Raw genomic sequence first — 16,224 nt, forward strand, 5'->3', positions numbered from 1 at the left:
TTGCAATCATGATGGTAACGATTTACCAGTATGAACATTGAACACTGAACATACATTTTTTATACTCTTGAATTCAACTCTTTATTATCTACGACTAGACAATGAATTTTCGTGTTTAAAAATTGAATATTATGTTAATTCTGTGCGCCATACCATGCATAAAAAAATTTAAATAAAACATCCTGCAGTACTTAGTTGCTGTTATAACAATATGCTTAATTTTTCTTGCATTGTACTCAAGACTAACACGAATAAATGAAAATATTACAACAACATCACACATTGATTAGAATAAAAGTGATTCAGAGGTTATAACGAAATAGATTTCTAACAATTATAAGTATATTTAGATTAAAGGTACCTACGCTATACCGTACAACTTACAAGTATAGATTTATTAACATTACTATCATGAATACATATTATTATAGGTATACAGAATACTCGTATTATATTACAGTGAAACCCCATCACAATTCGCTTGTTTTCACGACTCTGCTAAATATAACTGTTGTTTGTTTTGTTTAAGAAACAATAACGAAATATTTTGAAACAATTTTTTTCTTTACAATCAACAAGCCTTATAAGACATGGAGTCGCGCGGTCAAATGATTTCCTACGCATAAATTGATATAAACTATTCTGTATTAAAGAATCGTCTTCGTGTTCACCTTGGATTGCATAACATAAATGCAAAACTTATAGCGTTATTAGTTCATAATCAACCCACAAATTTATTTTCTATATTTATTAGATTATTACTTATTAGTGGCACACCCAAAGGCGGATTCAGCCTGCAGTTTTATTGAATCGACCAGCTGGTTTAATCTTTGTTTTAAACGTGCCAATTTATATACAAATTCCAAAATAGCGTAAAAGTAAAAAAATGTGATGTTGCGTAAAACAGACTTGGGAATAAAAATGTATGAGAACATTGAGAACTACTAATAGAGTAATAGCACATTATATACTTACACAATACACATTCTAGTAAATTATTATTTGTGCAACGAAATATTAATAGATTTTAGAGACTTTATAATGCTATGATATCGTGTGCGATTTACATGTTAGTTTTGATTTGCGATATTGGAAAACAAGTCGCATTTAGAACAAGTCATGGGAATAAAGCTCAGTCTGCAAGTGTGAGTCAAATTCCCAGTTTCTAAACACGCGTTATGAGAATATTGATTTCAATAAAACTCAATCGATTTTAATCTCAAATAGTTACATTATACAATTTAAAAATAATTTGGTACTTGTTCTGACCTTATGATTTCAGTACATACATTTTTGTTAATGTTGTCTAGATTGAATCTGTAGCTATTATTATACTCATATTTTGATATTTTTTATGCTGAACGTAGTGATGAATGTATTAGGATATTAGGCTATTTATTGTTACTTATCAAGTTTTAAGGTAATAAAAATGCACCAATTTTCGACTTAGCATTTTTTCGATAAAAGAGTGAAACTAGTTGGTAAAATTTGGGTAGTCAAAATTTAAAATTCTCAGTTTGAAAAGCGGCAGATAACGCAAAAAAAAAAAATCAGTAAATAAAATGTAAATATGAAAATTTTTACGCAAAACTGATTTTAGGCTATTTTTACATAATAACTGATAAGGCAACAATTATTAGTAATTGTTATAAATTAATAGTTGTTAATTGCCGTAAACACTTGAAACTTTCAACAAATGTATATATTAGCATTTACCATATTATAACTAAGATAAACTTTGTAAATTTTTTTAAAACTATTGTCGATAAAAAAATATTTACTTTGTAGAAAAGCTTGGAAATTTAATTCAAGGTTTCTCATATATCTTTTATACGTAGTTTAAAATATTGAAGATACAGACATAATTATTTTTATAGGTACGCATTTAAACTTTAAAATGCAAATTTTGACAAAGTTCATTAAAATCTATAAAATGAACTAATTATTTTTCAGTTAGAAATTCATAAAATTGTCCATAGCTTACATTTGAAAATTTAATTGAAGATTCCATTAACCGGAAAATAACTCTATTTACAGCCATCATCAAATATTTACAAATCGTATTAATTTTTTTTTTTTTTAATTATTAAATTTGTTTATTTATACAAGTGTGATCATGTATATACGTACATACGTACTAGTAATTAAGGCACAGCCATACGTGGAGACAGCGGGATTAATATAAAGTTTTCTAAACTTATAATTTAGAAACCTAAAACCTCTTCCAAAACTATTCAAATCAAAAAATATTTTAGAATGGAAGAGAATATAGGTATATATAATATTGTGTTTATAAATTGTGTAGAAAATACTTACAAAATACACTTGTCTACTTGGTATTATAAAACATTTAATTTGATTACTATATAGTATATACCTATATGGCTAATATAGCCACAACTAAACTTTATTATAAATACGATGACAATGAAAAATATTATTTGCATAGTATTCATGTTACAATTGTTTAAACTTATCTCCGATCAAACAATGAAGGATAAGTAAATCCGTGTAGTAGGTACCATTTATTGATCATGAAACATTGACCTAATGCACTACAATTTTTCTGAAGTCCATACTCTATTTTGACATGCTGCGTCAATGAGGTTTGACAGCGCTAATCCCTATTTGTTTCACAACATCATTCTGTTTCTCATTTTCATCTTTACATTTTGTAATAATAAGTACACAATTTCATTAAATTGATAGTACTTATTGAATACATTTCAATTTTCAGTAAATTATATTATTACATGTATGGTTAGATTGCAATACATTATGTATAAACTCCTCGATAATGCATACTTGTGGGCTTGTGGCAATAATTTTTAATCTAGATCTATATTACGTATAAATAATATATTCTAGTTATAAGACCAATAATTGTTTTTTTTCCTTTTATTGGCAGTACATAGTTTAACTTCACATGGCTACAACTTACAAGTTACTGCAGTTGATTGTTACTGTACAAAATGTTTCATGTAATATGTAGATACCTTTATAATTGTAGCTTATATTATTAATTTTCGAAGATCTGAAAATTGCTTACAATTGTAGAATTATAAATTCGATTCGTAAAATAATAAAATTATAGGTATAATTGAATTATTAGAAAGTGTTGATATTTAAATTATTATATTATATACGTACTATAATGATTTCAATTAAATGACCAATTCAGGAAAAACAGGTATGATTTGATTTGTTTTTTCTAACTGTAGTATCTGTATTCGTGCGATCGAGCATTTGATTGAATTTGATTATTATCTGTAACAATAAAAATAAACTTTTCAAGTGAATAAATTTAATTTGCCTACGATTAAATTAAACCTATTTGTTTTGTAAATTTATTTATTATTTGTTTTTAGATTTAAAATAACAAAAAAATGACTTGTAGCTTTAAAATGTTCTAAGTGAATTGAAAAACATTTAAAAAGTTCAAATGGATAAAAAGTATGATGAATTCATTGACTATGCATTGTAAAGTATTTCTGTAGAAGTGTAATGAAACAAATAGCAACCAAATGAGGTGAATAATTTAACATCATGTGAAATATAATCAGGATTTAGGAGATAACACGTTGAAATTGCATGAATTTTAATCAAATTATCTTATCAAACAGATATGATTAGCTTTATATAATATTATATCAATCCTAAATTACCTATTGACAATTAGTTTATTAGTTAAGTATACAATCATATTCTGAATGTTTTTATTTACAGTTTACATATCCAACCTTAGAATTACTAATATATTATATGCTTAATTATTTTTTATTTTATGATATGTTAGGAATTCCTAACTTAGAATAATATAAAAAAATAATACGTGAATGTTCTTAAAACTTTTTATTATGTTTTGATTCAATTCCAGTCTTGAATACCCGTAATTTTTAAATACCTTCAAAATCGTTCGATTTGATACGTTGATAATATTATATAAATAAAACTGTAGTTTATATCTCTTTGTACATAATATATTATGAATCATTGAATCTCATGATCAAATTTGATTAAATCAACATAAATCGAGAGCTTATTTGAATTATAAACTATTATTGTTTAATTATTCGTCATGATAAGACAAAGAGATAGTGCTCTGAGAGTCTGAAAGTTGAAAGTTATAATATTTATGACAAATGCTTAACCAGTTTATTTTAAACTGTATTATTACATGCAACTTCTGAATTACTCAATGGCTCAATGGAATCATTATTCATTATACATTTATACATATAACATATACAACTATATTAGTGAATGTATAGATAGTTTTTGGCTACACATAATTAGCAAATGGTGAATTTAATATGTATTATATTACTTTTAAGGTATCACAGTCTAGAATATTAAAATTTAAATGCAATTTAAACATATAGTATATCGATTGTAGAATATTAATTTCCAAAAACAGTTGCTTACATGTGTTTTTATATTAGCCCATATTTTTATGAGTTTTTAATAACTATGTTATTCGATAGATAATTCTATTAAAACAAATTAATGCAATAGCTATTTCTGAAAAATTTAATTTTCAAAAAACCACGAAATACTTATTGGTTTATCGAAAAATTATATTGCCTATATTTTTTCTTTTACAAATATTGTTTACGAAAACTTTTATTTAAAATGATTAAGATTATTAGTTTAGTTGTACATTTCTGATATTTTTTTGAAAATAAATATAATAAAATACCGATTTTAGATTTTTTTATGACATTAGAGTAATCAACAAATAAATTTTAAAGTGATTAAGTATTATGAGTAAAAACAAAAATAATACACCAAAATAGCTTAAATTTTGTAATATTTTTGTGCTGCATAGAATTGCACGGCGCATAGATTATGCAAAATTACTACATGAGTGTTTCTTAGGTATACTATATGTATAATAGAAATTGCAGATTCTGATGCGACCGGAGCCGGTAGGCGAAGGGAGCGACTATCTACTTGTAACAATTGTTAGACCCAAACTTGATCCCTATACTTTAATTATAGCGTTATGAATAAGCGTAAAAAACACAAAATTTTGAATTTCAAAAATTGACTACTTCGAAACTAAGTCCGACCGATAAATTCTGAAACCACCATCGTTCTTAACTGATTAATGTACGCAAGTTTCAAGAAAAAAAAATTAAAAGAATCGTAAAAGACGTGATAAACGCAACGTTGCACTCATACGTAAAAAGGCAAAATTGCTAACTTCTAAAGCCCATAACTTCGAAACTAAGTCCTAACTAACCGACAAATTTTGATTGCACCATCGTTCTTAAATAGTTAATATAAGTATGTTCCAAAAAAAAATCGAAAATTTTGAGGGGGGTGGTAAAGTGCATTTGTTCCTGATTATGATTTAAGATTGCTTCGAATAAATAATAACACACAGAATGCAGTATAGAAACATATTACGGAGAGTGTTACCTTTTTTTTTTTTTCCCCCGTTTTAACCGACGACGCCGCGGGATCTGCTTTCGCATTACTTCCGCGGCGCCGCCATCGTTTATTGACAGTATCAAATATTAATACATACGTGGGAGGCAGACGGGACAGCTCCCCGACTTACCTCGTTCGAGCATTTCAAAGTTTTGCTTTAACAATTAAATTTTACATTAACAAAGGTCAATCTGAATTTTATGCATTACAAGTTTTACTTGACTTGTTCCTGTCCTTCTCGGGCCGACCGGAGTCCGCCGCCCTTGAATTCGCGTGCCTGTCATCCGATTGGCGAGCCGACCGGAGTCCACCACTCTGGATGTTTCGTTCTCCATCAGGGCGGTCGCACGTTCCCCTGTGCCCTTCGCAAGGCCTCTTCCTCGCGTTCATCCTTTTCCTTGGTCGACAGAATCGTCTCGACCCGCATGGTGAACTCAACGGAGAGTGATACCTATATTATATATTATATACCTGACGTGGGCAGGTCATGCGTGGCGGAAAATAGGTTCAATAGTTAGAACAGCTGTTGAGGAGAATCCTATCGGTAAGAGGCCACTAGGAAGATCACGAATACGTCGGGAAGACTGCGTGAAACTGTGAAAGCGGATGTGGGTAAGTTTCGACCAGATACATCGTGGAGTGTAGCAGCAGAAGAAAATGATGGATCATATGAATCTGTTAGGCGGTATGGTCTCAATGACCGATAAAATCAACAAAAAAAAAGTAAAATTTGGTATTTTTATTAAGTTTTTATACGAGTTAAAGAAGTTGATGAATACATCGATTATTACCGGTTAGCCGGTTAGGTTATTTTTGGTATCATAATATTGAAACAATTTTGGGGACCACTGCCATACACGTCTGCTTTATTTATCAGCATGAATTCGTGCTTATCTGTCGCTAACTTCATTATCTTCGTATTTACCACGGTTTTGGATGTACTATATTATGTTATCAGTTTATCACTTATCATGACACGTCTGGATTTTCAGTTTCCTATTATTTTGATATTTAATTTTTAGCATTTTAGCGACTTAGCCAGAGATTCTAATTTTATTAATTCGTACAATAAATAATTATTATTTAAAGTGGCCACGTATAAAATGTCTATTAATTTGAATTATTGTTCTTTTATTTCAAAAACTTTCACCAGAATCGAATGAAAAATACTACATTAATTGTACTCATTATTTTTTAGTTATTCCACAAATAAATAAATAACAACAATGGATGTAAGTTGTTTTACGCCTAGTTAGATTAGACATACACTTGCTTACTTTTAGGTTTTTAAAATATAGTTTAATTATTTATTTCTATATTTTTGTTTTGAGGGTAATGGATTTATTTTTAAACTTCTTTTTTTGTCATTCATTTTATTTTGTACAATCTGTATATAATATTTTTACAATAAGCACAATGGAGGAATACATATGAGAGCTTGGTTGGCTTGATTGAAGAAACTTATCAATAATAGTATTTCAGAGCGTGGGTAGTAGTGGTTAGTTGTCCTGTAAATCGCATCAATTTAAGCTTTTAAACTTTTAATTAATATCATTCTTTTTCAAACAAACAATGGTTATTTGTAGTTTAATCAGTTAAAGCTTAAGATATTTTCTGTTTTTATTAATATCCTGCACAGTAAAAAAAGTTTTTTATTACTAAATAGACAAAATATTGATTGTAAATTTCATATTTTAATTAGAGCATATGAAAAGATCTTGTATTATAATAGGCATATAAATAATTTACTTATGAAGCTATAGTTTGGCACATTTGGTTCATAATTGGGTTTCTACATAGTAGTTTTTGATTGAAGTAGTTATATAGAATTAATATTCTAAGTTATTAATGTACCTTGGTATGTTTTTTTAATGTAAAAAATGCTCATTTCTATTAATTTGTTTAATAAATTAAACAATTCAAGTTCAATTGCTTAAAAAATGTTTGCCTATGTTAGATTTATAGATATGTTTAAAAATTTGATTTGTAGCTAATCCTAAGAAAATAATAAGATATAGGATTTCATATTTTTTAAATATACAATAGTTAGCCCATTTTATTAGATCATAATAATATGTTTACCAAATATTTCCAAAATTGTAAAAAGTACAATGTATTTATGTCTTATAGGGTTATACTTAAATTACTACATCTAACTCTTATATTATTTTTAAGTTTAAATAAACTCTAAAAAATACATTTTTATTCAACCATAATCTCTTGTATCATTACCTAATACTTTTTTTTTTTATTTAGTTTTTAAATACTAATACCGGACAAAGTAACTTCAATAATCCAAATGGTGGTCATACTGCAGTTGTAAGTATTTTTTAAGAATTGTACAAATTGATATAAATGAAAAATATTTCATGTACCTTCAATTTAGTTTTAGTAAGCAACATATTGTATTTAAAAATTAAATTTCCTATTTCCACAACATAAAATTAAGATTTAAATCAATATTAGACAAATAATTGTATTTATTAATTCTAACTATACAAGTATAAATTAATTTATATTACTATTAGGTTATTCTCACCCTCACTAGAAAGTAGGAACTTTGCATAATTTCATCTATAAGAGTGTATTGACATAAAATACACAAGGTAAATCATTCAAGTATAATAAAACAAATTACCTAGTTTTCTCTATTTCTCTGCAGTGGTGCCATTTTAGTTTTTTAATAGGGATGCTCATATTTAGCAGGCCAATTTTTTTTCTTCGTCAGTCCACTTTTCTTCAAAATAGTAATTACAGGTATTGTTTGTGTGTAAGCTGCTTGTATGGTGTTAAACTCTTCAAGGATATATTTAAATGAATTAAAATTATTCATTGATAATTTTTTTATATTTTGATATAGGTCTATAAATATTTAGTATAGGTACCTACTTTTAACCAATCCAATTTATTCCAAAATAAAATAAATATATTTTATTATTTATTAACATATTGTAATAAATAATAACACAATATTCCATACAGTATACATTATTATATTTTAAAATTAATTATGCTATTCATACAGTGGTGTCATTTCAGTTTTTTAGAGGGAAGGGCAAAGTTTTGACCGGCCCATAATACAACAAAAAAAAAAAAAATTAAAACCACTCATTAAAAATTACATTTTTATTTCAATACAGAATAGCCTTTTTACATAATTTTATACATACTAGTTACTATTACGGTTATCTGAGATAAGACATAAATAATTCCCTTTTTGAGGGATAACAATGACTAAATAGTAAATAATACATATTAATATATTATTATACACATATATAATAATATTTACTATGTAGATTGTAGAGGGATACCCAATATTACCTTTTTATATGATGACTTATTTTAAGAGGAAATTTACCGCCATTGATGTCTCCTATTTACACCAAATATGAGTAGTATAAATGTATTAAACAAAAAAAAAAAAAAAACATACCTGCAATAAACTATTAAATATTTATTATTAATTTATGTTTTTAAAGTGCTACTTAGATAGTTAGAATGTAAGACATTAACTGGGTATCTTCTAGTCTTCATAATACCAAACGTGTCAACAGTTTGATTTAAATCTATATTAGTGAAGCTAAAGAAATAATTTTAAATGTTAATTTATAGCGGGCTTGGGGCCCATATTCGGCCCGCTAATAATAAGGGTGGGGGGCAAATGACCACCCTGCCACTCCACAAATGACGCCACTGTATATATACTGTTTCATCTAAATTTAATTTGTTAGCATTCTCTTTTTTTACCACTATGATCATTAAATTGTTTAATTATTCATCACCCATTGAAGTCTGAAGAAAAAATCTTTCATTTGATGTCACTGGAGGAGAGCTTATTACTAATAATTGAATACTATTGTAAAATATATTACAGAAGTTTATTTAATATACCTTTTGGCTATTACCTAGGTATAATTTAATAAAATGTTCTTATAACTAAGTAGGTATGAATACCTTTAAAAATAATTAATTTAATTAGCATATGTTATACAATTTAAAAATGTACACGAAATCTCAGTTAACGACTACATTATTGTTTACAAAAATTAAATATCTACTTGATACCTTTTAGTTTTTGACTAAAATTACTTCTTTTTTAAATCTATTTCACCTAGTATCCCTTTAATCTACTGTACTTGTTTTTTTTATTTAAGTATATTGATGACCGGCCAATGAATAATGTAGAAGGACGGATGACTGTATCTGGATCATTAATGCAAAATATTGGTGACCCTGGATTCAATACATTAGATGAACCTATCAAAACTACTATTGTAATTATGATATTTTTTGTATACATTTTCTATTTGTGTTTAATAATAAGCATTTATTAACTTTAGATGAGAGACTTAAAAGCAGTTGGAATGAAATTTAAGCACGTTTTGTACTTAAAAGAAAAAAATACACTTCTTAAAGAATGTAAGTCTTAATTAGTGGTTTTCGTTTTTTATCATTTTATTTTTTCTGGCTCAATATAGACCATTCAGGTTTGTGGTCGCAACTATCACTTCCCTACATCTGTCTCTATCCGTGGCTTGCTTTTCACTGTCCACGATTTCCTGCATATCCAGGTTTTTATAGATCCTGTTTATTATCTTTGTCTTTGATGGCCAAGCAGTATTTTGGGTCTCTTCAGTTTCCAGCTGGAGACTTGACCGATTGTCTGTTCAAGACCTTTAAATACATGCCCTGCCCAGCTTATTCTTCTACTTTTGTAGCTACTAGCTATTATGTCTAAATCCTCTTACATACTTATTACCTCTTCGTTCTTTCTTCGCTCATATTTTTCCATGTTTTGGTTTTTTCTAAGGCCAAAAATTTGTTGTGACACCTTTCTCTCAAATCATGCTAGGTTCTGCTTGTCTATTTTAGTTGTTTCCCTCATTTCACACTTATATAACGCTATCGGTTGCATCATTACTTTGTATTAAGTTAGTGGGGGACGAGGTGGCCGAGTTGTCCAACGCGTCGGCTGTGGCTCAGCCGGACCGGGTTTGATCCTCGACCTTCGGGCGGCATTTTTCTCTGGGCTAGTCATGGTGTCCGTAGAACAAGTGTCGCAATCCCCCACTCCGGGACATGGCAGAAACCTACGGGTGCCCCAATAGAAATTCTGCCAAACAGGCATCCGATCTAGGCCTTCGGGCCTACTCCCGGACATAGCGCCATACGAAAAAAAAAAAAAATTAAGTTATTTTAGATCTGATCGGAACTAGTTTAGATTTCAATATTGTCTTTAATCCGAAGAAGCACTTGTTAGCTGATAGCTGAGTTTATTCTGTTTTGTATTTTCTTATGTTTATGGCCATGTCGTTCAATTCCATATTCGTATTTTATAATATAATTTATATTTTTTAGGGGACTTGTGGGGCCCTTTGATGCTTTGCACATTCATGGCTATGTAAGTTTATTAGTTTTTACTATTTTTACTTACTATTATTGAGTTATAATTATTATTATTTCAGGGTTCTACAAGCGTCACCAGATTCTATACAAGTTGGTGATGGAGGTCCTGAATTTGCTGAGGTTTTTGTCATTATTTGGATAGGTTCTGTTATTATTACATTAAATTCAAAACTACTTGGTGGCACAATGTAAGTATTCTTCATTTTTTTATTAAATGTATTCATATTTTGTGCATTTGACTTTGTTTTTATAAATTGTTATGCTAAATCAGGTTGTGTAAAATATATTTTAAATTGTATTGTTAATATCAATCTGTGATCAAAACCTAAAACAGCTCCTTGATTATGGACCCCCATTGATACAAAAAAAAAATCCCTGTATGAACATTATAATAAATTGTATGAATTATAAAAATATATAACATAATATAACTTGATTAAAAGGACGTTGTAATCACATGAATTATCTCAGTCTTAATAGGTAGGTAACATATAATATACTAAAATGTATGTACACTGTACAGCAATCACAATTTTGTGTGATTAGTTTAAATATTAGAGTGAATTGGCTTGTTATCAAAAAGTTATGAATATTATTTGTGTTCTATTATTAGATCTTTATGTTATTTTAATTTTTAAGTGAGTATGAGCATGTAAAATATGAATATTTAAAAATACAATAAATTCACTTAAAAATTGAATTATTTTAAAAATCACAGTCACGGATAATGATCTTACTTTTAAATAATGATTATACGTCAATTCACTTTAATATTTAAGCTAACATCATATAATTGGAACTGTTATACTTACATTTTGATATGTTACACCTTAGTAAGATGTTAGTAACACATACGAGTAGGATGTCCTCTTTAACTGTTAAGAACTATCAGTACCAACATTGAACACATTGCATCGCTATAATATTCATCTAAAATATTATTTAAGTATAATATTACAGAACAAACACTTTTTTAAATAATACATTTATTTTTTTATAATTCCTATAACCTAAATTACATTACTTTTTTTCTTCAAATAATTTAATTTAAATGTCAGAATTTGCGTTAACAAAATGGTCTAATATTTAATTGTTTAAATATTATAAAATTATTATGTACCAATAAAACAACAACTCAATTAATAAATAATTGTAAACTGATTAGTAAGTTAGTTATACTATTTTTAAAATATAAAATTTTTAGAAGCTACAAACTAATATTATTCATATTTTCCTTCTTTTTTTTCTTCTCTCCACCACTGAGGTGCTATTGTATTTCATCTATGTACATCTCTTGTCTGGAATATTACATAGAATATTAAACACTATTTGATTATTTGTATAATATAATTACTTAATTTTTTTCCAGATCGTTTTTCCAAAGTGTATGTGTTCTAGGTTACTGTTTATTACCAATTGTAATAGCCTTGATAGTATGCAGATTTATTTTAATATTTGAACAAACAAATTTCTTATTTTTTATTCGATTTGCCATATCAATTGGTTCATTTTTGTGGTCCACTTATGGTAAGCAATAAAGCAATAACATAGACATTTTTAAAAATAATTATTATATTTTTGTATTTTAAATTTTAGCCTCTGTTGTATTCCTTGGAGATAGTCAACCTCAAGGAAAAAAAGCTCTAGCTGTTTATCCAATATTTTTGTTTTACTTTATCATGTCATGGCTTGTATTATCACATACAGTATAGCGCTGTTGATCAAAAATACATTTTGAGATGTTGCGTTAATTTTGTTTGTGACTTGTAATCATTTAATTATTTATTCTGTTTTAAATTGTTTACTGTTAAGTACCTAATTATTAATGTTTGGAGCTTGATGCCTTCAATGTAAATCACCCTGTCATGTGAATAAAAGTACAATGTTTATTGTTTCTGTGCAATAAATATGTCATAATATTATTTGTTATTGTATCGTTCTATTTCTTTCTTCAAGTTTTGAGTATATTTATTTTTTTTATTTTCTCTTATTATAATGCTATTCAATTATATGGTTAATTGTTTATGATAAATTATTTTAATCAATGTTAAATAATAAGAATTGATAATATTGATCACAATAAGTTATTTGTCTAATTACCTTGAATGATCATGTTCATTCATATACTAATAAACACATTATTTTTAACCTTGCTCTTGTTATACATCATAATATAATACATTTGTCACTATTTAAAACAAAATATGTTAGTGTATAATAATTTATGTTTTGAATTGGAACTAGATTACAATTATTTTTAATAGTCTTCACAAATTAAATATAATTTGGAATATACATGAAAATCTATAAAGAAAAGTTTAAATGTTCACAATATGTATACAAAACTAAATAAATTGTATAATAATTTATATTTGTAATCCATTTTAATATATTTTATGAATTGGCCTGATTGGCAATCAATTTGTTTAATTTTCTTAGTCATCATTAGGGCTAGGATTTATATGCAATAAAAAATTGTAAAATATGCATTTTATTTACCAAAATATGCAAAAACAAATTTTTTTTATTATTTATTATAATTCATAATTTTTTATTACTTATTATTAGCTCATATTATTACATTAAATATTAGTTTAATTAGACGTAACTTGGCACTTTCACTTTGAACTTTTGGCATACTGGACACTGTTATTAAAACCATTCAAATTATTAAGTATAAACGTCTGCACATTTACGCAACACACGACGTACCAATACAATTTTTCTGTGCTATCTCACTGTATAACAATGTGTAAGTAATTCTACCAGTAGTCTGACTAACGATAAGGTAACGAACGGATATTATCTGACCTAAGATAAAATAGGTAGTATTTATGCTATATATTTACAAAAATTCAACAGATAAACCAAAAACTGTTGGTTTCGTGAAGTACCATTTAAAATTAGCAATAACTTATAAAAATTAAAAATATTAGCTAAAAAATATTGAATTCTAAAAAAATCTATGAATATGCAATTATATGCATTATGTCCAAAATATGCAAAAAAAAATTGGTCCTATTTAAACGAGAATAAGCCAAATTGTGGACAAATCTGACAATCAATAAATTTGGACTAAAGGAAAAAAACATGCAAATGCATATAAATCCTAGCCCTAGTCATCATCATTAATAACCCCAATTTAAAAAAAAAATTTTATTGAACTTGTTTGAACCACATTTGTTTTAATGTGTTGTATTTTGTTAAAATCAATATAAATTTGTAAACTATGAATATATTATAAAACCAAATTTGATAAAGAATATAGTTCTCAAGTTGTAATAAAAGCAAAGTAGTTATATGTTAATAAATTATTTCATTCATTTTGTAATTTAATTATATAATATACACTTTGTTAGTAGTGTGAAATTACCAAATGTTAATACCCGTGAAATATTATTTAGTTTTTATTTCTTAGCTTATAAATATTTAAAAAATATAAATAAGGGCGACCTCCTAGTTATCTTGAGTCAGGGTAGATACCGTCTTTAAAACATAATAATTATGATATATTAATAAATATTATTAATATGTATCAAATTCTTATTTATTTTATAAAAATGTTTTTATTATATTTGCATGGACTTGCTAATCTTATGACATTTCTTGATTAAATTTCAAAACACGTATACCTAAAATTTATTTTATTTTTACATGTTTTATATCAATATTTATTATATAGTACAGTGGAGTGTCAATAATTATCTGGACTATTAAATTTTTGCACAAATTAATTTATAGATTCCAAATTTTTTGTTTGTATTATAATACTATATAGAGATTATTTTATTATTTTTCGGCTCACTTTAATGTTGATAATCTCTTAAATTTAATTGGTTTGTTAATACAATCAAGTACACATTTGAATTAAAATTAGTTCTTAAAGTAAATAATACATTTTTATTTAAGACGTATTCATGGTTTAAATTTTTTTTTTTAGTAATAGATTTTAAGCTGATTTGATGAATTATTGTTTAAAAAATTAAATATTATACATTATTTTTAATTTTATCAACCTTCTTAGTTTATTTTTATTTTTAGTCGTCAGTGAGGATTACCAGGTGACACCTTAGTGACATTAAATTAAGCTTATGACTGTATTGTAATACCTAATTGTACCTAATTGAAAAACCCCTTATGTTTCTTCGGTTTATCATCTTGGTGAACTGTAAATAAATAAATAAAATAATTTGAATTTTTCAATGTGTTACTTTAAATATGTTTTTTTATTTTCATTAATTGTGTATAAAATTTGATTTTTAAGTGTAATAATTTAAGATTAAAATTTGGCATCCCAATTTAATTGAACTCTTGAAAGACAAAGATTTTATCTATATTTTACCTATATTTTTAATACATGTTACAAATAAATTCTGATCACTAGATAAAAGCTAGGTTTAGCTATATAATATTAGGATTTACTAACCATACTCACTACGAAGTAAGTAAAGTTGAGAAGCATTTTTTCACTAAAGCTTTTACTAAAATATAAAAACCTATGATAAATATTGACATTAAAATCTGATCCATAATAACATAAAATGTCGAGAAAAGAGTATAGGTCTAAAGTATATAAAACTAAGTCCGACATAAATACTGTTGAATCGCCGACTGTGGCATAACTTTCAACTTTATAAGTGTCAAGTAATTTCCTTCTCCAGATCTTGATTACTCCTAGTTCACTCTTATTTTCTAAATAGTTTTGAGCTTAAAAAGGTTTTCATTCATCTTGAGATATACTATTAATTCTTTTCTTCTTTGAACACCAGTAGTAATGTGGTTACCATAAATATAGCATTTAAATTCTTATACTCTGTCTCACGAAAGAACGGGACCGTGTCTCGACCAAAATCGGTCATTCTTGCGCATCCCCACGCCACACCGCACCACAGCACTACAACGACGACGACGGTCGTCGCTGGTGGTTGCCGGCGGTCGTGGTGAGGAGTAAACGGTGAGCTCTTTCTACATGCGCGAAACGGTCCCGTTCTTTCGTGAGACATACTATAGGTATCATTTTACATAACAAAATTTTAAATCAGCCAAAAGTCTAAGTGTTTTGTTATTTTATTTTGACAAATCCGGATTACGGATTAAAATTATTTAATCAAAATTTTAGATAAATCTGTTTTACCCGGATTCACAGATTCAATCTGTCAATAATCCTGAATTTTGGATCCAATCTAGCTTCATTGTTTTTGAGATAATCCGCTATTTTTTCATTATTATCAACCTAAATAATACGAATATACAATCTCAGATTTATTTTGACAAACGACTCAATGTTATGAAACCCCTGATACCAAATATAACATGGTTAATATTATTAATAATCGTTTTCCAAACGCTTTATAATTCGTATTCATATCATAATCCAAA

General features: G+C 27.1%; 1 protein-coding gene across 1 annotated transcript; it reads left to right on the forward strand.

The window, feature by feature from the left end:
* Positions 1 to 6,440: 6,440 nt before the first annotated feature.
* Positions 6,441 to 15,048, forward strand: LOC107168798 (protein YIPF6). Its single transcript, XM_015518327.2, has 8 exons — positions 6,441 to 6,668; positions 7,693 to 7,755; positions 9,594 to 9,713; positions 9,780 to 9,858; positions 10,798 to 10,840; positions 10,905 to 11,033; positions 12,215 to 12,372; positions 12,442 to 15,048. Exons 1-8 carry the CDS (start codon positions 6,663 to 6,665, stop codon positions 12,555 to 12,557), a joined length of 714 nt encoding a protein of 237 aa, XP_015373813.2. The 5' UTR covers positions 6,441 to 6,662; the 3' UTR covers positions 12,558 to 15,048.
* Positions 15,049 to 16,224: the final 1,176 nt, after the last annotated feature.

The sequence above is a fragment of the Diuraphis noxia genome, unplaced genomic scaffold (genome assembly GCF_037042655.1).
Source record: "Diuraphis noxia isolate RWA-SAM2 unplaced genomic scaffold, SU_Dnox_SAM2 contig0002, whole genome shotgun sequence".
NCBI lineage: Eukaryota > Metazoa > Arthropoda > Insecta > Hemiptera > Aphididae > Diuraphis > Diuraphis noxia.